Below are 25,611 nucleotides of genomic sequence, written 5' to 3'. Positions count from 1 at the left end.
ATTTCCATTCACATGTATTCATTTAGCACACGCTCCTATCCTAAGGGACTTAGATCAACAGTTAAGAGGGCAGAGATGCTAACCACTCTACCACCAACACTACAAAGGCTCTCGTCTCATAAGTAAGTACATGGACTTATTGTATAAGTATCGTACGCATTCTCAGCATGATCAGTCCCTGAGAATCAAACCTAGCACCTTTCCCCACCAGATTAGTTAGCAGTTGGATGATCCAACCTGATTCATGATGGAACACACCTCCAAACACACACATCCAAACACACACATCTTTGAAGAACACACCTCCAAACACACACAGAGTAGGGCACACACCTTTGATCAGGTCCGAGAGGCTGTTCTGCTCCACGTTCTTGGTGGCATAGTTGAAGCAGATGTCATCCACCTCCGTGGCCAGGAAGTACCAGCCGTTCATGGTGGCCCCCAGTAGGGGGTAGATGCAGGATGCCCCCGTACCTGCAGACACACACCAGGTGGAACGGTGAGGCCAGAGCTGCTGTTAAACTCTGAACCAGACAGGTTTTTACAAAAGACTAATGGTTTCCGATAATGATTCATCTGGCGTGAGATGTCATGCAAGTACTCTGTGTTTGACACTAATTGCTAAAATGACTGTTGGAACTCAATTCAAGCCATTCTATTTTTGTGATACAAAGGATTTCACTGAGCTCCCAAGTTGGAGCACTGTGTGTGTGTATGTGTGTGTGTGTGTGTGTGTGTGTGCGTCAGGGGAGAACAAATGTCGGGTGACAGTGATCTGTGTGTAATGGAATAAGGCTGACCCAGGCTGTCCCGATTACGGCAGCCATTATTTGATCAGCGGTGTGTTTCTGTGACTGGGTCCGTAATGAGAAAGCCTCGCGGGTTTAAGTGGGCTTCCTTGGAGCCAACATGGCAACCCTTGGGTCAGAGCCGAGTGACAGTGGCTGTATGGCCATTCATCATTCCCATGACAGCAGGCAACCCTGGGTCTCCCAATCAGAGGCCACCCAGCTCCCAAGGGTGTGGCTCTCATGACACACATGCTCTGAAACATATGCTAACATAATAACTACAAACTCATCCTAAAAGCGGAGCTTTAGGTTACTATGCACTATACAATGCCTTCAGGCATCTGGATCTTATTGGCTTCTGGTTACGTCCTCTCCCCATCCCCTAGGAAGGTCTAAGAGGGGCTATGGGGGTGGAGAGGAGGAGGACTACTGTGCTTTAAATGAACTGAGGCCTGTCCATGCCCAGCACGCAGCAGCAGCTTTGGCTAACACCATCCTTAACAGCCAGAGGGGCTCGGGGAAGATGGAGGGGGAGTCCATCTAACTAACACTTCCCTTCAGCGCATGTCTACAAGCCTCATATTAAACCCAGTGGGGTGGAGATGGAAAATGGCAGAGGAGAGGTGTGGGGCCTGGGGGTGGGGATGAGAGATGGAGATATGAAGGCTGGAGGTGAGATAAGAGAGGGGGAGGATGAGATATGAGAAGGATGGGGGAATGGATGGGTAAGGGGGTGGGGAAAGTGGGGCCATACCGATGTCGATGCCTCTGCGCGGGCCGTGGCGGGCGCCCTGGTCGCTGATGAGGTCCTCCACCCAGTGGATGTAGTTGAGGCGCAGCGGCACCGTGGGGATGAGGCGCTCCAGGGGGATCTGGATGGTCAGGCCAAAGTCCTCCTTCAGCAGGGTGCAGGTCAGAGCCCGCACCGCCTCAGGGTCCTTAAAGTTCAACCTGCAGGAGAGACACGGGGGACAGAAGGAGAGAAAGAAGGATGGACAGATGAAGGGAGACAGCGGCAGAGAGGGAAGAGCAGAGAGACAAAAGACAGAATGAAAGGGGGAAGAAGAGGGAGACAAATGACAGGGGTGAGCACAAAGACAGACAGATGTCAAACAAGACAAACAAAGAGAGGACGAGAAAGAGAGGACGAGCAAGAGGGAGAATACAGTCAGAGTGAGAAGAAGGGAGATGGGGAGAGAGAAAAACAGAATGAATGGCAAAGGGGAAAAAAGGTGTGAAAGAAAGGAGGGCATAAATACACTCGTCCATAATCACGTTAGCCCCCCACATCATACCAGCGGCACGATGAAGCTTTTCAATTCATCACTGCCTATCAGTGACACGTCTACAGAGATGGAGAAGCCCAATGAGGGGGCCCATCAATTTGCACCCCTCTGGTAATGGCTCCCGAAGACTTCATTATCAACCTCCGCCCCCCCCCCCCCCCCCCCCCCCCCCCCCCCCCTACACCATCACTTCCCATTCCTACATCTTTAATGAATCACTGCGCTTGGGAGTCATGCTTTCGTGTTTGGAGTGGCAAAGTGCAGGGAGATAGGTGTAATTAAAATGTCTCCACGCATTCACACCTCCATGAATGTAACACAACGCCAGTGTGTGTGCATGTGCATGTGTGTATGTGTGTGTATGTGTGTGTATGAGTGTGCATATGTGTGTGCGTGTGTGTGTGTGTGTGTGTGTGTGTGTGTGTTAGTGTGTGTGTCTAGCACCTTTAGATCTGTCTAGGTTTGCGTGAATGTGTGTCTGGAAAGGAGGCCGGCTGTGACTGTGTGTGTGTGTGTGTGTGTGTGTGTGTGTTCCTGGCACAATCCTTCTCCTGCCTCCACACATGTGGTGTGATAAGAACACTACAACAGCAGACAAACCCAAACATGTCCCAGCCTACCCATAATCCCCTAGTGTGTGTTTGCTGATGGGAAGATCATCTCAGGCACTACATGTTTTAATACATGCAGATTAGTGTAATACCAACCTGATGACAGTCTTCTTATAGGCAACAGAGAATTAACAAAAGATGATCTGAAATACATACATCCTCAGCTGCATCCACACCTACACCTAGACATATCTACAACATCAAGACCAGTGGACGATCTGATGCTTTTGAGGAAACTTATCAAGGCCACCCATCTCCCTCATTCATGAGCACATTAGCACTGCGTAATGCGCCGTGTCAACACGACCTGCAGGTGATTTCAGGCTTCCTTTGTCTTACGGTAGACCAAGCAGGTCAGCCACAGCAGAGGAGGAACCACATTGCCCCCTTTCACCAGACCCACTTTTGCAGGGGAAGGTGGCAGAGAACCCAAACAACACAGTCATCACCCCCTAAAACTGAAGACAGAGGGAGAGAGAGAAAAGAGAGGGAGGCAGAGAGAGAGAGAGAGAGAGAAAGAGAGAGAGAGAGAGAGAAAAGGAGAGAGAGAGACAGAGAGAGAGAGAAAGAGAGAGAGACAGGCAGAGCCAGCTTGTCTGACCCAGATTAGAGTGGCCATTGTTGGGGCCAGTGGGCTGCATGGCTCAGTCGGGTCGTGATCAATATGCTGAGGAGGAGGTCTGCGGCTGCTGGACTGCACGCTATATTTAGCTACTGATGAGGCTGAGCACTGCTGAGGCGCATGGGGAGACATGGAACGATGCGGCTATACCACACCGTCTCCACGGCAACAACCCCCGAAACCAAACCAACTCAACATAAGGGTACGCCTATCTGCATTCTTAGAGTGCAATGCAGTAAAACACATTACAGTATGTGTGTATGTTTGTGTGGATAGAGAGAGTGAGAGAAAAAGAGAGTGAGAGAAAGAGAGAGCGAGTGAGAGTAATAGTGAGAGAGTGAGTGAGAGAGAGAGAGTGTGTGCTTGCTCACATTTGTAAGCAAAGCTCTGTGTGATGTAATGGATGATAGCAGCCCGTCACAGATACGGCTGACCCTAGTGTGACTGGAGAAAGGTGAGTACAGTTTTATCTCACATACTGTGCCCTCGAGAACGAGTAGGTCACAGCAGCTCCGGCTAGCAGCGAGCGTGGCAGGGAAGACAAGGGTAGGGAGGGGGAGAGAGTGGGAGAGCAGAGGAGAGGAGAGGAGAGGAGAGGAGAGAGGAGAGGGGAGCTGGTACTGGGGGAACCACCCTACACCCCCACCCCAAGCAAGGACACACCAGGCCCACAGAGGAGAAGCCACTTCAGCAGTTTCTCTCCCCTCATAAACACACTACTGCTTACGCTGCTGCTGCTGCTGCTGCCTCTCTTCACTGCTCATGTCTGACTGCTGGGACGGCGGGCACGAGAGGCAAGGGCACAAGCACAGCCCAGCACAGAGGCAGGCAAGTGGGAGGGACACACACACACACACACAAACACCATGAGCGGGGGATACAAACACAAAAACAGCCCTGCAGCAACATGGAAAGGTAGTCCAATTGTGTGTGAAAAAGAATGGATAACCATCACACGAGATATTCTCCAACCTTTCTAAATGTCAGGGACAGGCCATGCACATTTTTGTGCTTGCAGGCTTTTTTTGAGGAGATACATTATTAGATGCAGCACAGAGCAATTCTTCACAAAAATAATAGTTAATCCCTGTGACACATTTTTAATAGTGTCTGGAGTATTATGCTACAAGCGACTCATCAAGTGATTTTAAAATGTATCGCATCATCTAGTGAGTTTTTGTCTGTAAAACATCACGTCTTCAGATGTCATTTATTATTGCACTGCCCGTCAATCATCTCTCATCTCTCATTCCTCTTTTTTTTCCCTCATGCTCTCCAGTTCAATTTTCTCGGTTTCTTTAATTTTTTGTCTTTCTTTATCTCGATCTCTCCATCACACCACATAGCCACTTCTTTTGTCACCCTATTTGACATTTCTTTATCATTACCTTCCTTCCTCTTTTTTATTTGTTCCGTCTCAGTCTTTCTTTCTCAATCAAAACAATGTGGCATAAAATCTTTTTCAGACCGTACTTCTTTTTACCCCCCAAACCTTCAACCTTATTTCATACTGTTCCGGGAGCATGACTGAAATGCAGAACTTGTTGGACTAGCAGTCACAACACACACACTCCCAACAGTCACACAATATGACTGAATTCAGTGCCCTGCAGGTTTGTCTCCCACAAAGTGATGCTCCACTCCGCACGTACAGGAGGATTTAATCAGATGTTATGGAATCTCTTCCACAAAGTCTTCTCACTAGGCAAACAACCAGTTTAGGGGAAATCAAATCAAAGTCAGAGGAAACAATTAGCCTCTTTGTTGGAATAACTGATGTTGAAGTGTTAAGTCCCATTTGGCAAATACCTACAGTAAATTCAGCCTGTGTGACTAATTAAGACCCATTAGAACCTAGCTAATGAAAAGGTTGAGAACCAGTAGTGTAACGGAGGAGAATTAGTCTGCCAACCCCACTGTTCACTTTACACCATCATTAGTGCAATGACCTTTACAATGGAAATGTTTCTTCTTTAGAAACACCCAACACACCCAACACACACACACACACACACACACACACACACACACACACACACACACACACACACACACACACACACACACACACACACACACACACACACACACACACACACACACACCCAACACACACACACACACACACACACACACACACACACACACACACACACACTGGGATTCCTTAACGTGAGCACTACATCTTCTCTCTCTTTCCTTTGTCCATCCATTACAGTGGAAAAAACACACACACAAATCAAACACTCTGGTCTTGCCCTCAGGAGATGTCAAAACAAACACAGTCGGAGCGTCTTTCAGACATCCACACTGCACACTGGAAAGTGAGGTAATGGATCGAGCGCTCTGGTTGCAGAGAACAAAGCTTTTCCCCAGCCCCTTGCTCTGGCGAGCCCAGATGAAAGAACGCCAGTCTGATGCTTCTGAAAGCAGGGGAATGTGAAGCGATGGTTTGGGTCGTCAGTTCTGCTCCACGCAGCCCCCTATTCCTCAGTGACTGCAACAACACACACTGGAGGAGATGGGAGAGAGGTGGGGAAAGGCTGAAGGAAGATCTAAAGGAAAGCTATTTCTTAAAAAAAATGTATATGGTAAGAATAGAGTGAAATCTCAGGCCACCAGGCTTCATATCTCAAACTAGAGAAAATGAAGGTAATTAGGGTATTAATATACCCCAATATAAATGTGGGCCGGGGGGGGGGGGAGCACTCTACAGAAGATTACCCTTCTGATTTCCAGAGTTTCCTTCAGTGCCATCAGGGACTGCTGTTCTGTTCTGTTCTGAATGGGAACACACCGAGGTGGGTACGGTATGGGAAATCCGTCTCTAGGAAATGCACTGTATCTCTCTCTCTCTCTAAAGAACTGAGCTGAGTCCAGCCCGTAACTCCCTGATTATTCCTCTCATTCCAGGAGAAAGCTCTCCTCCACGCGAGTCGCTCCACATCAATAATGCAGAGGCTGTGGAGATTAATGCTCGACTTATTAGAGGGAGAAATCTGCTGAAAGGAGTCGGGAGTGGAGAGCCGGGCGCTCGGCGAATGTGAGAGGGGAACCGTAAAATGTCACTCTGAACACAGAATGTTTAATGCGCCCTCAGAGTGCTCCGAGCTGCCGGATGGGATGGGTGAAGTTGGGTCGGGTCGCCGTCAGACAGACACTGGTGATGGATGCTGTCGTCTCTCCCTCCCTCCCTCTCTCTCCACTTTCCTGCTTCTTCCTAATCCCAGCTCTTCTACGCTGACATCTGTGGCCCAAATCTTCCCCTCTTCGCCATATCTCACTCCTCCACTCCGGCTCTGGAAGATGGATGGGGTGGGTGGGGTGGGTGGGGGGGGGGGGCAGACTGGTACTCTCTCCCTCCCTCCAACCCTCCCTCTCACCACCCCCTCCAGATTATCCACATCCTCCAAATGGCTGCTACTTACAATAAACTTAAGAGAGCTTATCTCCACCAGTTAAGACCACAGACTGGTTATGGGGGGGGGCAGAAGAAAGGAAAGTTTGGCAGCGAAAATATGTTGATTTTATTCGGACTCTGGCAAACATTTCCACTAATCCCTGCGCTAACTTGTTGGAGCGGTTGGTCTTTGTGGTCTTTGTTGCCACCCTGGTAGAAGAGAAGCTGGCGGGGCTGATGGGGCCAGCTGTTGGGGTGGGGGTGGGGGTGGGGGGTGGATGCAGCGTGGGCGTTCGATGTCTGTGGCGGTGTCTCCTGTTAATTGTGTGCCATAATGGACACCTGGTGCTTCGGCTGCAGATGCCCAGGCTCGTCTCGTTTTTATTTATTTTTTAAAGGAATAGCTCAGCCCCCGCATCTCGCTGGCAGCCTCAAACCCACGCACCCCAACATGCTGACACAGGTAAACACTCTCGCACCTGCTCCAGGAGGTGGCACGTTCGCACTCATCTGCATTTACACAATGGAATCTCCCCATCAAACACAGCGAAGCTACTGTCACCTCTCAAATACAGCATGATGGGATGGCATAGGGTGTGAGTGTGTGTGTGTGTATGTGAGAGTGTGTATGGATGTGTGTGTGTGGGTGTGTGAGAGTGAGTGTGTGTATGGATGTGTGTGTGTGTGTTCCAGGCATGTGTGCACAAAGCATATGAATGAATTCACATGCCCTCAAAAGCAAAAACAGCAACGCCTCATGTGCAAACACACACACACACAATGCACAAACACATACAGATGCACACACAGACACACACACATTCTACACACACCTGAGACCAATGCTAAATATATCTGCAAAAACCTTAATAGGTTTGTGAAAAACGCTTCTCGCTCCACGCACAATCCACCGAAAACCTGACCGCAAATAAACTAACCACAAATGCATGCTGGGAGACCATACAGCACCCCTATTGCATATATTTGCTGAGTTTGAGAAGACTTTGTGCGGTTCAGCACATATTTCATAAATGGGGGGCAAGGACTGAGCTGTCTCCAGCCCGGCAGACTTGTGGATTACTGAGGTGATCTGTGTGAAAGGAGAGCTATGCATTAAACATGAAAGGAGTCGGCACTGTTTGAGCCAGCCAGGGGCAGAGGCTTCGCTGTGTGAGCTCAGAATGAGAAAGACAGACATAAAGGCAAAGAAGGAGACAAAGGTAGCAAGAGAGAGAGAGGGGGGGGGGAGGTAGACTCACAGAAAGGTAAAGAGCCGGAGAGGGTGAGGGAAACAAAGTGTGTGTGTTTGTTTGAGTGAGTGAGGGTGTACGAGAGAGAGAGAGAGAGAGAGAGAGAGCGCATCTCATTCAGTGCTGTTGGGTTGAGGACGTCCGTCATTACCTTATTCTACTGACAACCCTCCATTAGAAAACAGAATGTGGCTACTAAAACAACACACACACACACAGCAGATGATGAGTTGAGCCCAAGCTCTACCCTCCTCATTAAAGCCAGATTGATGGGGGTGCTACAGGGCACAGTTTGGGCTTCCAGAAACCCATCGTTATTAGACATCAAAGGCAGCGAGCGGTCAACGTGGGGGCCTTTTCATGCCCCGTCTTCAAACAGCCCACGTGGCCGGACCTGCGATGGCACACCTGAGACAAGACAACAGGCACCAGACCCTCCACCAGCCAGCCCTGGCAAGACTCGCTCACCCACAGGTACTCTCATGTCTCTTCACGCTGGGCACAAAGAAACCAGCCCCTTTCTGACACCAATTTAGGAGATTTTAGCTGTGTGTGCATATACATGTTGAGGACACATTTGGGGGTAAAAAAGTGTTTTGTCTGCCAACGATGCCCACATTTAACATCTGGCGTTCTCTAGCGTCGGCACACGAATATCTCCTATGAAAATTCAGGGCGAGTCGGAGAGGATATTTGGTGCTCCAAATATGAAGCGTTTGTTTCGATATATAACCAAATGACAGACGCGGCACAGGTTTCACATGAGTCTTTCTCCCCTCTCTCTCTGTTAGTCTCCTTTCAGTTGGAGTGCATGAAACCCTGTTACATCAAGAACAATATCCCTCTGACAGCCCAGCATCTCTCTGGCAATAATGATCTGAGGGGACTCTGGGAGAAGAGACAGTCTGACACACAACTCACACTCTCTCTCACTCTCTCTCTCTCTCTCTCTCTCCTACACTCAATCTCTCTTCCTTCCTTCCTTCTTCCCTCTCTCTCCCTCCCTCCCTCCCTCATCTTTCTACATATTTCACATCCCTGTGCGTCCCAATTACTGACTGAGCTCATGCACAGCTATTGGACATGAAGCAGTCTGGCACTGAGGATGTGTTTTTTCCCCCCGCCCGTCTGCCTCTCCTCCACCTGCCAGTCTGTGTGTCTCTCTGCTTTACTGCTTCCAGGGATATCACGCGTGCACGCAGACACAGGCAGAGCAATCACAGCAGCACCCAGGAAAAGCAGGTGAAAGAGAGAGGATCTGAGGTGTTAGCTCTGTTGCATGCATAAATAATGTCAATGTGTTAGTTTTCCACAACCTAAGATAAACACGCCAGTCAAACAAAACAGCTCTGCTATGACTGAAGGTTTGGCATGTGAATGCTGACTGGAATATTTCCGTACGTGTTTGTACACATGTGTGTTTGTGTGCATGTGTGCGTGTGTGTGTGTGTGTGTGCGTGCGTGTGTGTGTGTGTGCGTGGGTGTGTGTGAGTTTATTCAACTCAGTGTATATGAATGTGACCCCAGGGCTGTTTCACAAGCTGCAGACTGTGAACAGATCCTCCAGAGTGCGTGGCAGAGAGAATGTCTCCAGACGGAGTTCAGACCAGCCCTCCAGCATCACCTGGCCACTGGCAGGAAAGCCCAGCTCCCTTTGTCTGTATACTTCCCAGTCCCACCCTATCATGATTGGTCAGCATCCAAACCCTTGCAGCATGCTACATCATTAGCATTCACTAGCTCTACTAGCTCCTAAGACTTCACATCCTAGGAGAGACCGACACCTCGAGCAGTGCAGGTTAGAAGCACCCCCATGAGAAGGTAAGAACAGTTACAACACAGAACCTTTTGAACGCAACAGTTACACTCGTCTGGAGTACACCAGGCAACAGACATACCTCACGGGCACGGAGCAGCACATAGAGTTTAGATGCCTGGTAAAAAGAATTTCCTAAAGTCCCAGAAGGCCTCAGCTTAGCCCTGCCCTAAGGGATGGGTGAATATAGCATCCCCCACTGTGAACACACACACACACACACACACATAAATAACCTATCAATAGACTTAGCAGGAGGTGCATCCCCATCAGCTGATAGCCGCCACCTAAATAGGACAGGCACAGAAGTCCCTGCTGGACTATTGATCCCCAAAATCTTTAACTCGTTACTTCCAAAATCAGCCAAAGATAACCTAGGGGCATTGTCACACCTTCAGGCTTTAGACTGTTTGAAACGAATCCTAGTGCCCCTTAGGTTTGGTTTACAATTGGATCCGCACCCAAAAATATGCGGTCTCTGTACAAATCAACTTGCGAACTCTGGGATGATACACTGATGAGAACGCAACTGTCGGGGAGAGTCGTAAGTACCAAAGAATAAGAGATCACAGAAGATATCAGGGGAAATACTTGACCTCTATTGAGGATTCGACTCATTGTTTGTTATTGCACATATGTATGCTATTCCTTTTACCCACCCCATCAAATCTAAAAAATCCTTGTGGAAAGACACAGATCCACCCAAATGATGCTATGGCTAGTCTTTCTTCATTCACCATCTTCCTAATGAAACCTTGAAGAACAAGAGCAGCACTATGTCAACAACGTCCTAAGGTGATCCACTTTATGTTGTTATTTTAGCATTGCTGTTATTCACTGAAGAAAATGTCATGCATTGGCCATTATCCATTGACTGACCTTTACATAAAGTAAATGAAAACCTTACAGCATGTGGGCAAAGGACATACATCAGATGAACCAAGATGGGGTACCACAGACAAGGCTCATGTCCACCAACCTAAGTCACCAGATCTGCCCATGCTTTGCCTTGAGCAAAAACAAAGCCATATCACACACAGACCAAGCCAATTAAAAAATCATGGAAAATGTAAGACGTTGTGCCATATGTACTTTAATCAACATAATAAAGTTACCAACGTGTTCCCAAAAGCAGGATAACTTAGATTGATTCTCTTAACGTATGTCAGTACATACACGTAGTGCAAAAAAGTATACCAGCTGTTCTCCCGATTAGTATGATATAGTACTCACGTGACACGGCCAATCAAGTTGGTCTGCACATGCTGTTGAAACTCTGGATATTTAGTGGCCAGGTAGGCAAAATCTGGAGGTTTGTCTTTGTAACGATTTCTTGGGTGCATAGATCTATTGAGAGCCATCCTGAAACTGAAAGAAACAGAAAATTATAAACACCCCTGACAGGATTATCGAAAACAACGCTGTTCTTTAACCTCCTTTAACCTAAGTCATTAACTGGCGTTTTATTGAGGTTTGAAAAAGCTACAGGACTCAATCTGACTTTAACATCTGATTTTAATGTGAGCATTACATAGTGGCAAATAGTGTTGTCAAGTGTCTAAACATAACACATGAGGCATTGCCATTATGCCATGGTGTTACCTTTACTGAAAAATATCCTAGCCAGTACGGAACGTCAAGTACGGAACGCGCGATTTACAAGGTGAAGGCATTCACTCTAGTAAAGATTTGACATTACTAACCATATTATAACTGACGTTTAATGTCTGCAAATCTGTTTTTTAAGTAGTCTGACACACACGTTCCTAAAACGTTGTAATTATGCTATGTTCCGGGATGAACGGGTCACAATCCTGCGCCAGCGACACTAATGATGACGTCAGCCTTCAGCTTGTATTTCGAGGGACAATACAAAACATGCTTTATTTTCATTTAAATCATCAGCAGTCAATTATTTGAGTCTAAGCAGTATACCAACTGAAGAAAGCTGGTACTATATATCTTAGTAGCTCTTTTATCAATTCTGCATGTATATTAGTTTTAATTGTGCTTTGCCTTGTGAGATAAACACTCTTTTCATTTACAAGCAAATTTGACATGCCTCATAACTTCTTCGTCAAATCCAAATGTATATGAATGCACGATAGAAGCAGCTACCTACTTATGGCTGCACACTGGTAATCACCTAACAGTCCTAAATAGAAGACGACTTCTCTTCAGCAGTAGCCTACGCTTCCCATCAACGCAAATGTGATGTGACAACAATGCACGATCAGATAAATTAACAAAATTAAGTTAATTGATCACTTATATTACTCATACATCCATATAATTGAAACCCATCATTACTGTTACACTACATGTATACAAGGGTGCGACTTTTTACACTTCATGCCATATTTCACTTTTTACACTTCATGCCTGTGCAATAAGGCTCCTCAACAGCTTACCCACCCCCCTTCATCTCCCCCCGGCCCAGCCCGCCCGGCCCGCACTCTAACACTTGATGCACCTTAATATGGAAATATTGAGTTATGGAAATATATTGCTTTTATTATTTGTATTATTATTATTTTATGTATGATATTTATGAATCTATTTATTAATTGTTATTTATTATTATTTAGCTGTGTAAGAAGTCTGGTTGCCTCTACTCTATCGTTGTCTTTGTGGCAATGACAAATAAAGTACTTTGAACTTTGAAAGATATTTGATTATTTCACTTGTGCAGACTTCAGCAAATAGTGTTGTTAGTCAGGCATGCAGCTTAAGTGGTGGCCTTTTAATAAATAACCTAAAATATAGATTTTTACACCCATTACCACAGACTACACTGAGGCCATGGTCTGTCTGGTTATTAGAAAGATCACAGGATATGAAGTCACAGTAACTAATATGGAAACTAACCAAGAATCAAATCTCCCTAGGTCACATACCCACATAAATAATTAAACAGAGACCATTTTGAGATTTTCTTTAATTATGTTGCAAACAATGACATCCAGATATATTGTTAACAATTGGCTGAGTGAACAGTGATACCATGAAAGAAAAAACTCCCATTAGAGCTGTGAAATCTGAAGCCCTCAAATCTATTGACAAAGCGCGAGCGCCGAGCACACAGATTTACTCTAGGCTGGAGGACAGACCCACAGACAGCGCTGCCTGCGTCAGGCGTCTCAACTGCCTGTCTGTGCATGAGCCCTGCCAGCAAGTGCAGCACTGGGATTGCTTGGGACCTGTGAGAGGCAAACACAATATTTTCTCCCCTCCTTCTCTCCCAGGCCACATAGGAGCACAAGATCAGATGCCTGGGTTTTAGACTGTTGGGTCTGTTTGATGATGCCCGTTGAAAGCATTTCAACAGAACTCAGCCATCAAATAAGTTTCATCCTCTGCGGGCGAAAAACCCCACACCAGAGGGGAATCCGATTCCAAGAGGCAAGTCAGAAAATTCTTACAAGAGTTTCCTAACTTTCTTTTGTTCATCTCTTTTAAGACCTATGGCCCAAATAATCCTTAAGTCTGCCAACAGCAAGGGAGTAGCAGGTTTTCAAGGATGACTTTTTGTTGTTGTTGTAGTAGTAGTAGAACATCATGTGTGGACACTGTGAATAAGAACAGAAAATAAGAGCGAAAAAAGATATCAGGGCAATCTAGCTAAATGCAGTGTCCTATGTTTCCCACTTTTTTTTTGGTTTTTGATGTGTACTCCGAGTTTACAGCATGAAACATTTGCACATCTTTCACCGTAAGTGTTTCACATGCACCCTTTGGTGCAGTTGGGGATCTCTCTTCCTTATCCAGCGGGTCACAAGGTATGGTGACGGGCCAGTGGGCCCAGTACTCTACCCGGGCCACAGACAAGACATAAGAGAAACAAGAAAACCAAAACGAGATGATTTGACTAACGCAATCTGAGGCAATTCTCTCCCAAAACAGGAGGTTATTGTTCTACAGGAGGCATCAACGGTGTTTCCTTGGGTAGGGGTGGGGGTGGTGTTGGAGAGGACGACACCTCCCTTTGGGGGTGGGGAAGTCTCTAGTCTGCCGCAATCCCATCACAAATGGAGGAAAGAAAATAAAAAATATAAAAACAGAGGAGTCATCCTCCTTTGTACAGCACACAGAGACCAAGTGTTTTCTACAACCACATATTAAGCTGTCCACAGTTCATCATGCTGACCTATCTGGTAGGGGTGTCTTGAGTTTGGAGTCATTAAATAGCTAACCGCATTATATCATCTATGTACATACACACAACCATCCCTTTTAAATGAGAGATGAAGGATTGTTTCCTTGTTGGCTTTATCATATTTTATTAGCTTTTTTTTATTTAATAATTAAACTTGTCAATTTGACTGCTTTGACACAGCAGGGCGTCCTGAGTTTTAGTCGTACGAGACGAGTGTCATACGCTTTAGCATTCAACGCTTGTCTGAACCACAGACACCCCTGATCCAGGCAGCTCCATCATCAGTACTGTTGCATGCAGCAGTGTTGGTCGACAGGAACAGATCTCAGACTAGTCACTATCAGAGTTGGAATTCTATCATCATCATTAGCAGCAGCATCAGCAGGTACATCCAGTACACACAACAGGAACATTTGCTAGATAACAGGTTGGTTAAGCAGTGGATTGATTTTTTTTATTATTTCATTGCATTGTAATGGAAAAAGGGCTAATTTAAAAATGATATCAGTTTTATGCATTTATTAATACGCTTTACATGTCTTAGAGCTTAGGGTTGGAAGTGAACCCCAGGATCTAAACAGAGAAGGGATGTGCAAGTAAACTGGATTTGAACTTCTATTCCTTTTTAATGATTGTTTTCCCCCATTTTCATTCTCTATTTCTGTCACCTGGTCAGACTGTTATTTATCCCCTAGTGCTAATTTGTCAAGTTAATGGAAGGAATAGCTGGTCACTGTTGGCTGGGATTTCTTTCAAAGGAGCTCCCATCGCCTGCTCTCACACTGACCCTGCATGGGAACAGCAGGCTGAGCAGGGTGGGAATCCATGGGTGCCGCTTAAAGGGCGGCCATTGGTCGATTGCATTGCCTAAAAAGGACCTTCACCGAACCTCCAGCAGAGTCAACCTCAACCTCACTGATTCAGCTGCGCCGGGCTAAGAGGGAGGGAGTCGCCGTGGTCACCTGGTGAATATGCCAATTAAGTGGCAGACGCCGCTCACTTTGGGCTTCTCTGTATAGAACAACAGGCATTCGCAAAAGCACAGCAACTGCTGGCATTGGAACCAATATTCCACTTTCACTTTTTAAAGTTAATTTAAACACATCCCTGTAAGCCTGATCAATGACAGAATTGAAATTCCTCCTCAGTAACAAGCTTTCATTTTCACCACAGAAATTGGTTTCCTCTCGCTCGATTTCTTAATTTTTTTTTTAACAATATAGATTTTTATTTAGTTTTTGTCCCGCTTACAAGAAAGCCGTTTTAGTATGTTTCGTCTTTGCACATCCCCCAACACACACACACACAGAAGGGAAAACTTTGAATCCTTGTCATGCTTTACATCGCTCACCCCACAAAACAAAGGGCTTGACGTATTCTTAAAACATAGCAGAGCTAATCTCTTATTTGCCATTGGAGCAGCAAAAGAAAAAAGGGGCTGGGGGGAACTAAACAGGTTTACATGATTTATTTTTTTGCTGAGGTATGCTAAGCGCTTCATGGAAGAGGGGGAGGGGAGCATGAATGGATCCACATTAATAGAGTTACACCTCTACTGTGCCATGAGGGAGGGCTACAAAGAGCCATCACAAAAGCCAATTAGGGTCTTCCAGAGGGGTGTAGTGATGATGCCTGAAGATGCTCCGAGTACTGATGGGGGGAGGAAATTACAAAATTCAGCAACCACAGTGTCAAGATAAATCTCCAGTTAAAGATGGGAAGATAATAAAGCTATGGGCATCAAGAAATATGGCTTATGGCCAGAAAAACAAAGATCCAAAACAAACAAAAAGAATGATCGAATCGGATAATGCTGCTCGCTCTGCAACCTAGCCGGCAAACTCAAACACCAGTTCAGGAATTTCTGTCCTTCGATTCATCAAAAGTGAAAGTTCCTTCACTGATTTCAGGCTGTAGGACGTGTCATGACAAGAGCACAAAGCTTTTAATCCCTAAGGGTTTTCCAGACAACAGGTTTTGAAAACATTCTTAGATGCAGCCATTAAAATATGATCTAGTTCCACAAGGAGAGAAATGGTAAGCACACTTCAGAAGTGATGTTACAAAGCTACAGAGAAAGTTCTCATAACAAGCCCCACAGACAATCAAATCTCCAAGGAAGGATTATAGCTTTTCCTTTTAAATCGTCTTTTTTACCCCCCCCCTCAAAAAAGTCACCAAGCTAGGCACCAACAGACTACGACAGTGAAAAAAAAAAAAAAAAAAAAATCTAAATAAAAAAAAAATAGACAGACAAAAATAAATCTTACACATAAGAACGACACTGTCATTAAATTATCAGTTTTAGTGCCCTACGTTAAACCCAGTCGACGTCTGCCTTCGGTAGGTCGGACCGAAGTGAAAGGTTCGGCCCAGTGTTAAACCCTATGGTACTTCTAGACAACGTTATGTAAATTTACAGTATACAATTTTGGATTCACCATGCAAGAATACTTTTTTTCGTGTAACATTTAATAGCTCAATCTACATCCAGAATAATTTACATAAAAGGACAATAGTTATTTAACCAGAGCTCAATGGGTAATAACCATGGTAAGTTTTGAGTGCATCCAGAGAAGGTGGAGCGCAGGAGTGGGGTGAGGGGGGCAGGGGTGGAATGGGTTTTTGGTGGGAAGGGGGAGAGAGGTGGCGGTTTGAGGAGCGGTGCGGAGGTCCGGGGGGGCGGTTACCATCAGCGACACTCCCACACTTTTAATGTTTGATCTACACTCCCAGTGACGACATAGGGTGCTGCTTTGTGGAAATCTGCAAAGGGGACAAAGAGAGAAGAGAGGAAATGCTCAGCGTTAAAAGAGAAAACAAGCGCTCCTATCAAGAGCAGATAGGCACATTTAAATGAGTCATTCATGAACATGATGAAAGCCTGAAAAGCATTAGCATACACATTCAGCTACTTAACATGGCAGAATAGTTCAATCCAATTTGTACTTGAACACAATAGGTTGTTAAACACTATGCCTCAGGACAAACTGATAACACGCGTTATAGAGAACTTTCCCATGAAGGATGTTCTGTTTTCATGTAGGTAAAGATTTAGTGTATAGGACAAAGCTAAACAAAAGATGACCGCATTCTCCAACAGGCAGCACACCAATCGATAGCGCAGATATGAGCGTAGTTCACAGAACTGCATTCAAAAGGCTCTCAGCGTCTTCAAAAACATGTGGCCAACTGGGTAGCGGACTGAAAGGCTTGTTGGGCTGTCTCCTTGGAGACCTGCGGAGCCTTGATCCACTCCAAAGCTCTGGATTCAGACAGCTAAGGGCCCGGAGCGCTCAGCTAGCCCCAGAACTGGCTGCCAGCACCCCCCAGGACACCGCTTTGTGCTCCAGAGCCGGACCAAACCTTGGCAAAAGCCGAAAGGGGCCAGCGTGTGGATTAATCTGGCACTGTTCAGGCAGGAATCTTTAGCATACATGGGCTCATATGTGGTATAATTCACTCCAGATGCCTGCAAATAAATGACTTTACCCCCCTCTCCAACATCACAGCGACTCAGATCATGGACCACATGGAGAGTGCCTCAGTCCAGACACTTACCCAAAGAGGTAACAAAATGGTCGTGGGCACACAAGGTCTTCATGCAGCGCTTGTTCTTGTAGTCCCAGATCCGCAGAGTCTTGTCGTCAGCACAGCTCACGATGAACTTCCCGCCGGGGTGGAAAAGCAGTCCACGCACCCAGTTATCATGGCCAACCTGTACAGGACACGACACACTTCAACTAACAATCACCCAATATCCACACGAACATCATTAAGTTCAACACTTTTTTTTTTTGGCATGGTGCCGGATTCGAACCCGTGACCTCCTTGAGCTTCAAGCTCGAATGTGGTCGGGGCTACTGTTTGAGCCACAGTGCCCCCCGAAGTTCAACACTTTAACCTTCAACATTTACATCAAGTCATTAAAAGCATTTAACAGCCATTATAGCAGCAGTTTAAGTGTACTTGAACGTAAACAGAATATTCACAGCTACTCAAAGCGGCTGTGCAGATGAAACCATACCCCTGTCACAGTCATTCCAACCGATTCTATCCTATAAGGCAATGAGCAGACTCACCAGTGTCATAAGGCACATGCCGATGCTCACGTCCCACATCTTGATGGTTTTGTCTCTGGAGCCGGACAGCAGGAAGGGGCCAGGTTTGCCACTCTTCTTAGCCTGGGGAGCAACAAGAGCTAAGTGTCAGGTTATATTACAAAAAGAGAGAGAGAGATACGGGGAGAGTGGAAAGTGACAGCCTTCAGGGAGGTGCTCCGCTACATTTGCACACAGTCTGGGACCCAGTGACAGCGGGGGGGTGGGGGGGCATCCACTGCAGATGGAAGTGGATTTTTTTTTTCTGTAATGAAATCACTGCAATGGGCCTGGTAGATTTTCCTCCCCAGCATTGCCTTTCTCTGCATCAGAGCTACGGAGATGGCAGACTATGGTGCAGAATGATAAGGAGGCTGTGCCTCAAAGAGCAGGGTGTGTGCGCGTGTCCATGCTTCAAATATTCAATTTCTCTGCAGCTTTGATGAGTGAACGAAGCAGAGTGCTCTGCACTTCAAAACACTAATTAGCCATGAACACATAAACCCACTGAACGGGCTGAGGACGAGCCTGGAGAAATAAAGTGGGAAAGACGCCTTTATAAAATATATAAAAAAAATAAAAATAAAAAGCCTACTGCTGTACCTGTGCTTTCTACGCAGTCAGCATTTTTAGCAGAGAGCCCTTTGTGCGTGCTGTCTATTCCAGTGTCCCTGATTGTTGAGGAGACGAGACAGAAACCAGGATGATCAGCACTGATCACATGTGGAACAGTATGATCACGTGCAGCAACCACACGTAGAGTTCCTTTTAAACAGACCTGTAAACAATCTCAGCGGGGTGAGGGTATAGTCACGTGGAGCACCCTCACGTAGAGTGTCTTTTTAACAGACCTTTAAACAACAGCAGGGTGAGCAGTGTTCAGGACCTGCCTGTTCAGGCATGTACGTATAAAGAGGTGAGAAATTAACATCAAACATTTAAATGTCATAAATGACGGCGGTAAACCAAACTGTTGGCAAGGGATTTGATCATTTACTTGGACTGGTTGAACGAGTTGAGGTCAAATTCCCCATTTGTGCAAACACTGTGTGCTTGAGGGGAAGCGGATAGTTCCCTTATGCTGCAACAAAATGGGAATCATTTGGTTCTTTCACAGCAGTTTCATGGGCACACGCTCCAGGGGCTAATGTTTTATTATCAGATGGATTGGAAAATTGGACATGGTTGATCACAAGACTGGCGGGAGTGAAGATGGCACGCCTGACCCGGGGCCATTGGGGATTTGCTCCTTGCAATTTCATTTCATGGTCTAATTCAGACGCATCCAAAGAGGGCAGACTTTGGGTAGAATGTGAGGGAAAGGGCGGACCAAAGGTAGCGCAGATTCTTCTGATCTGATCAAACCACCAAGGAGATGGACACGTTTATGTTGGTTTCACTTTACAACAACCCAAATGCTATCAAAGAGAAAAACTCTCGTCAAAACAGCAGGTTTGACCCAAAAACCAGGCAGCTTAAGCTTTTGTGTGGTGATGGTTAGTAAGGGTGCACACCCACACAAACTCACTCAGCCACAATACAACCCGCCAAACAAAGGGTTCAGCGGCTTCATGTATGTGTGTGTGTGTGTGTGTGTGTGTGTGTGTGTGTGTGATGGTTAATAAAAATCTCCCCTGCATCTCCACACAGTCCACACAGACCTTTGAGCCGGTGGCCTCCTGGATGGTGGTGTGTGTGTGTGTGTGTGTGTGTGTGTGTGAGATGCGCTCTCTCACACAGCTCTGAGCCGGTGGCCTCCTGGATGGTGGGGTGTGTGTGTGTGTGTGTGTGTGTGATGCGCTCTCTCACATAGCTCTGAGCCGGTGGCCTCCTGGATGGTGGGGTGTGTGTGTGTGTGTGTGTGTTGCGCTCTCACACACTGCTCTGAGCCGGTGGCCTCCTGGATGGTGGGGTGTGTGTGTGTGTGTGTGTGGGTGTGTGTGTGTTACACTCTCACACACCTCTGAGCCGGTGGCCTCCTAGATGGTGGGGGGTGTGTGTGTGTGTGTGTGTGTGTGTGTGTGTGTGATGCGCTCTCACACCTCTGAGCCGGTGGCCTCCTGGATGGTGGGGTGTGCGCTCTCAGGGGCCCAGGAGATGCACTCCACCACGTGCTCGTGCTCCCGCAGCTCTGCCTTGCACTCTTTGGAGGCCACCACCCACACGCGCACCGTCTGGTCGTTAGAGGAGCTGGCGATCAGCGTGCCGTCCTGGTTAGGCCGCACCATGCGCACCCACTCTCTGTGGCCGGTGAACGTCTTCACACAGTACCTGTGGACACGGCGGCACCATATCAGACACCAGCATCACACCTGACAGATCTCACTGGGTATCAACTCAAGGGTGGCGTGTTACAAAAATATGAATAACATAAATATTAACCAACATAAAGAAAAGTGTCAGATTACACAGCTGGTTGAGCCCCAACAGTCAGATAATAGACAAAAGAAATGTTTTTTTTTTTTTTTTTTAGTTATTGAGTTTTAAAAACAAAGCAAAATTAAACAAAGACAGCAGGTTTCAATTCCAACAGACAGGTTAATACATTAATAGCTATACATTAACTAGCATAGATGGATGGATGGATGGATGTATGGATGGATATCATTACTCACCCAGTGGCCACTTCCCACATTTTAATGGTTTTATCCCTTGAGGCAGACACTATGTGATCTCCATTGGGCATTATGGCTACAGACGAAACATTATGGTCGTGCCCTGCAAAACAAGAAACGGTGTGCGTCAATCAACTACCACACTACAAACTGCATACATGGTTCTAGAACTAAATGATTGAGATTTTTTTATTTTAATTAGTAGCAGGATGAAGACAGTGTTGTGAATAACTCTTTGAATTCATCATATTAAAATCACTAGTAGGATGAAGACAGTGTTGTGGATAACTCTTTGAATTCATCATATTAAAATCACTAGTAGGATGAAGACAGTGTTGTGGATAACTCTTTGAATTCATCATATCCAGCCCCCCCACACACTCCTTGCACCCAAATTAGATTGTCATCCATAAGTAACGGTTGATAATTAGAGGTTAAGAATGACCATGACAAACGAGCCTTTAGTAAATTAGGCAATTAAATAACCAGACAGACAACCAATTTGCCTGGGGTTGCTTTGTTCTGAGAGGTGGGGAGAGAGAGAGGGGTAAAAAAAAAAAAGCTAATTACACAGCGCGTCCATTTTAAGGCTGCTAAACAGATGAAACTAAGACGCCTGGAAAAAGCAGGCTTAAATATGGGTGGAAGCCCATAGAATGTTATCTGGTCTTTGGGAAGGATAATTAAAGTCCTGTCCAAATCTCCTAATCCCCTGCCAAAGCAACCAGCCGGGAGAGAGAGAGAGAGAGAGAGAGAGAGAGAGAGAGAGAGAGACCGAGTAACTAAATACAGACTGAGTGAACACAACCTGGCAGTAGAAGTCGGCCGAAACAGACAGACCTGGCGGCCCAGAGAGGAGAGGCTGTGTAACCATAACCAGTCTTAGAGACCATTATTTTGACAAAATAACACAAATATTCCCAGAATTCCACCATCTAAATGATCTGGACAGACTCTCAGTTCTACTGGGAGAGAGGGAGGACTGCTGTAGACTGGCTGCAGAATATGTATCAGCCCGTCATGAGCTCTACAGTAATGTGAACCCCCTGTCCCACATAACTAATATTTAATAATTGACAATTAACCTGCTATATGTTTATATACCACATTGTTACCATCTATGACATTTTTTTTATTATTATTATTATTATTTATTTATATTAATTGTGATTGTACATTTTATGTAAACATGCTTTGGCAACGTTGTATTGTATGCAGTCATGCCAATAAAGCCTTTTTTGAATTTGAATTGAGAAACTGAGACCGAGAGACAACAGAGAAGGACCAAAAACAGATAGAAACAGCAGACAGAATATCAACAGCAAAGGAAAATAACAGGTGTGAGACAAACAAAGGCAGATTGGTGTAGAGGGAAAGCGAAATATAGAGGGCGAGAGAGAGAGAGAGAGAGAGAGAGAGAGAGAGAGTGGGAAGTCTCCTGGGTATAAGAGCAGGGCTGGGAGCGCTGGCACACTGGTACTGGCAGGCGGGCATGGGAGGAGGCGAGACGGCAGGTCCCAGTGCCCCTCTTCTCATCAGGGTGACAGCGAGTGCCAGCTCTGGGGCACGGCGCCAGGCGAACTGACGGGGTGGAAATTACGGAGGCAGCCCAATCTGAACACATTAAAGGCTGGTGCACACATACTAGCACACCAGACTGATAACACTCCGGATTTAAAGAGACACCAAGAGTCTACACATATATCCGTCACAGATTAACACGAGAGCTACTCAGACGCCCCATCAGTTTAAGCTTGTGTGTTATTTCTCAATAGTAAACATGCGTCTAAAGACAGACTGCTACCGCCATGTTTTTTTTGGGGAGGAGGGGGGGGGGGGGGGGGGGGGGGTTTCTTCCTTTTTTAGAAAAAGGAAGATGATTTGAGGCTGTTAAACACTTGTGGGCCAGTAAGCCCTGGAAATCCATCACTGTTGGTGATCGAATAAATCAGCTCAGCCTGAAGGCTCACATTACCAAATATGCTTCTGCAATTTGCCAGTCAATTAGAATTTGAGAAGATCGTAGCCCAAGGTCTAGTTTATTTAGAATAAAGAGCACGGGAAAAGGTGCCACCCCACCAGCTTTGAGGCGCAAAGTTAAACGCTGTGAATAATGTGATGCAAATCCTTGGAGAGCGGCGCAGTGATTTAAAGACAATATCAGACAAAGCACAGAATTGGCCTAAAATGTGGTTCCTTTCGTGGGGTGGGGGGTAGTGCCTATTAAAGCAGATTTCTCCCACCCGCCCCGAGGGTGCAGAGGGCAGAGGAAGTGATAATGAGCTGCATGGGTTCCACCTGTCTCCTAACGCTCGTCTCACAGACCCCCAACGAGACCAATTCCCCGGTTTCCAGCGCTCACCGTGCATGGTCCGGATGCACTCGAACCCCTGGAAGTCCCAGAGCTTGATGGTCATGTCTGCAGAACAGGAGGCCAGCAGCTTGCCGGTCTGGTCAAAGGAGATGTCCTGCACGGAGTCTGTGTGGCCCTTCAGGGTACGCTCAAAGTCTCCCGCCTCGTAGTCCCACACCTGCAGAGACAGAGTCACAACAATTAGTTCTCCATTTATACCCACATCCGTCTCAAGGGGGAAGGGGGCTATCAGCCCATCTGTCACTGTAAGACCATTTGACATTTACACTTGATTCTGCCACACCAACGGCAGAAAACTCAAGAGGATGAAGATCTGAGTGGTCAGGTGACCGGAGTCAATATTCACAGCAAACGGTTCCAAATCAAAGCCCTTCCAAATGAAATCCCATCAGTGTCATTAGTGGGAGGCGCCTGGTTGGGCTGGCTCTGAAACATGAGACGCTCCTGTGGAAACGCTTGTCTGCGCTTCCCATCAGAGCCATAAAGACCTGCAGGAGTGACGTCATGGGACACTTAATCAAGCGGTCTGCGCCTTGAGGGTGTGGACACATCACCTTGCTGCTCATAAAAAACGTGGAGGATGCTGGCTACTTCTGACGTGCCACCAACACAAAAGAATACACAGGGGTGATGTGGATCGAATGTTGGCAGCTTCATTGGTCATGGAGGGCTTATTTGTTGGGAGGGATCCAGTACTGAGATTTGGTCTTGAGGCTGGGGGGGGGGGGGGATATCAGGTTTCAGTGGGTTGCTGGGCTGGCAGACACAGAGGGATAAGAGCTTAGTGTGGTGAGCAGAGCAGAGTGGGGAGAGGAGGGGAGGGGGGCAGGATTTGTGCAAAAGTGACAGAACCATGCACACACACACACACACCCCCCCCCCCCCACTTAGCCATTGGCTTTCTGTTTCTCCTTCACCAAATCTAACACTCGCTGGGCTGGGGGGGTGGGGGGGGGGGGGGTGGGTGGAGGGGTGTTGGAGAAACTCTTAATCCCCATATGTGCCAGGGCAGACCAGGGGAGAGAGCTAACCTAGCAAAAAGAGGCATTATTTTATTGCACGTCTCACCAAAAACAAGAAAAAAAGTGCCGTGGTCAACATCCTTTGTTGCTAGCCAGACCGAAGGACATCGAAGAAACAATAATGTAGGCGTGACATTTGGACAGTATTTTTATTTTATTTTGTTTTTAAATAATACAACTGGGCATGCAAGCAGTTTGGACTGGTTTGCAAATGGATCTGTGACTGGCCAGAAGGGAAGGGAAGCTTGACCCTGGGACTTGCTGATTAACATACATATGGGGCAGAAAATTCAAAGTCAGTTAAAAGGAGCACATTCACATTTGCAGAATGAACAGCAGAGGCGTGTATGTGTGTGTCGAGAAGGGGGGGGGGCGCGAGAGTTTGTCTGGATGGAACAGCTTCAGGGCTTTCCTGACAATTAACTCTGAATACCAATATGAAAAGAAAGAGCGAGGAGAGGAGTAAAAAATAGAGCTGGTCGCACCTGCAACACTGACTGGTGGAAGATGGAGGGGGACTGGGGTGAAGGTGGATGTTTGGTGCAGGAGCTTTAATGACACTGGGCTGGGAAAGTAGGGCAAAGTGAGGAAAAGAACAGGGGGGCATAGAGAGGGAGAGAAAGAGAAAGGGGGGATAGACAGACAGAAAGAAAGAGAGAGATAGACAGAACGAGAGAGAGAGAGCGAGAGGGGAGGGGCTGTGCCGGGTTGGTGGCCCTGGCTGCTGGCGCTCGGGCGGAAGATGAATTAGCTGTGCGGAGCGCGAGTGCCTGGGAAAGTGGGGAAGGACCCCCCTGGTGGGACGGCAGCCAAGAGAAAGACAGAGAGAGAAAGAGAGAGAGAGGGAGAAAGAGAGAGAAAGACAGAGAGAGAGAGAGAGAAAGATAGAGAGAGGGAGAGAGAGAGAGAGAGAGAGAGGAAAAACACGCTTCTTTGATTCCATTAATAAATAATGGCTGCAAATATTTGTTCCAAACTAGGGCACCAGACCGGCATAGCAGACAAAATATTCCAAACTAACCTAAAAAAAATTATTAAAAAAATCCCCCACCCCCCCAATAATGGCCAATATGTGAGTATTAACACAGGATGGGTTGTGAGGGATTGATAGCTGGAGAGCTGGGGTCAAAGCTGGCTGCTCAGAGGCAGGCGGTGCCCTGTGGAGAGAGAGCTGGCAGCCTGGCGCTTTATGCCAAGCCAGCGGAAATAGGCCAAGAGTCTCACATGCAGCTCATCGCCCTGGCAACGGAACCCCAGCTACTGAGCATGTCTCAGAAGGAGCTGCGTGACACGGCAGGAAATCAGAGGGGAGGACAGCGATAGTTACTGCCGGCCACGGTCACACCAGGACACACTGGGACACTGACAGAGCAGAGGAGTACTTCTGTTTGACCTTTACAGCTCAACATCTAGCAGACACTTTTCCAGCAGACTGAGGGCTTTTGCAGCAGGCAATGGAGGAACAGGTTAGGAATCAAGGCAGATTTTCACATTTCCAACGTGTAGCAACAACCTTTGCAACACTGGGACCAAATGCTGCAAATCATTTCTACAATATGTGAAAAAAA

The 25,611-nt window shown here is 46.7% G+C and overlaps 2 protein-coding genes across 3 annotated transcripts in view; both read right to left on the bottom strand.

The window, feature by feature from the left end:
• Positions 1 to 11,573, bottom strand: part of mettl16 (methyltransferase 16, N6-methyladenosine) — a 26,730-nt gene extending 15,157 nt beyond the window's left edge. Inside the window, exons 1-4 of one of the 2 annotated variants that reach the window (XM_080844354.1) lie at positions 11,480 to 11,573; positions 11,010 to 11,144; positions 1,546 to 1,742; positions 334 to 474 (exon numbers count right to left, since the gene is read on the bottom strand). In XM_080844354.1, the coding sequence (XP_080700480.1) occupies positions 334 to 474; positions 1,546 to 1,742; positions 11,010 to 11,137 (466 nt within the window). In that variant the 5' untranslated portion in view covers positions 11,138 to 11,144; positions 11,480 to 11,573. Of the gene's footprint in view, positions 1 to 333; positions 475 to 1,545; positions 1,743 to 11,009; positions 11,145 to 11,378; positions 11,460 to 11,479 lie in introns of those variants that run through there. The other variant, XM_080844355.1, reaches the window with a different exon arrangement.
• A 2,791-nt stretch (positions 11,574 to 14,364) lies between these two features.
• Positions 14,365 to 25,611, bottom strand: part of pafah1b1a (platelet-activating factor acetylhydrolase 1b, regulatory subunit 1a) — a 40,440-nt gene continuing 29,193 nt past the window's right edge. The window contains exons 6-11 of the mRNA XM_080844416.1: positions 23,010 to 23,178; positions 20,648 to 20,750; positions 20,075 to 20,303; positions 18,015 to 18,116; positions 17,494 to 17,650; positions 14,365 to 16,698 (exon numbers count right to left, since the gene is read on the bottom strand). Coding sequence (XP_080700542.1) covers positions 16,625 to 16,698; positions 17,494 to 17,650; positions 18,015 to 18,116; positions 20,075 to 20,303; positions 20,648 to 20,750; positions 23,010 to 23,178 — 834 coding nt within the window. The 3' untranslated portion in view covers positions 14,365 to 16,624. The remainder of the gene's footprint in view (positions 16,699 to 17,493; positions 17,651 to 18,014; positions 18,117 to 20,074; positions 20,304 to 20,647; positions 20,751 to 23,009; positions 23,179 to 25,611) is intronic.

Source organism: Sprattus sprattus, assembly GCF_963457725.1.
Source record: "Sprattus sprattus genome assembly, chromosome: 9".
NCBI classification, from domain to species: Eukaryota; Metazoa; Chordata; class Actinopteri; order Clupeiformes; family Clupeidae; genus Sprattus; species Sprattus sprattus.
This window is presented reverse-complemented; position numbering and strand designations above follow the sequence as displayed.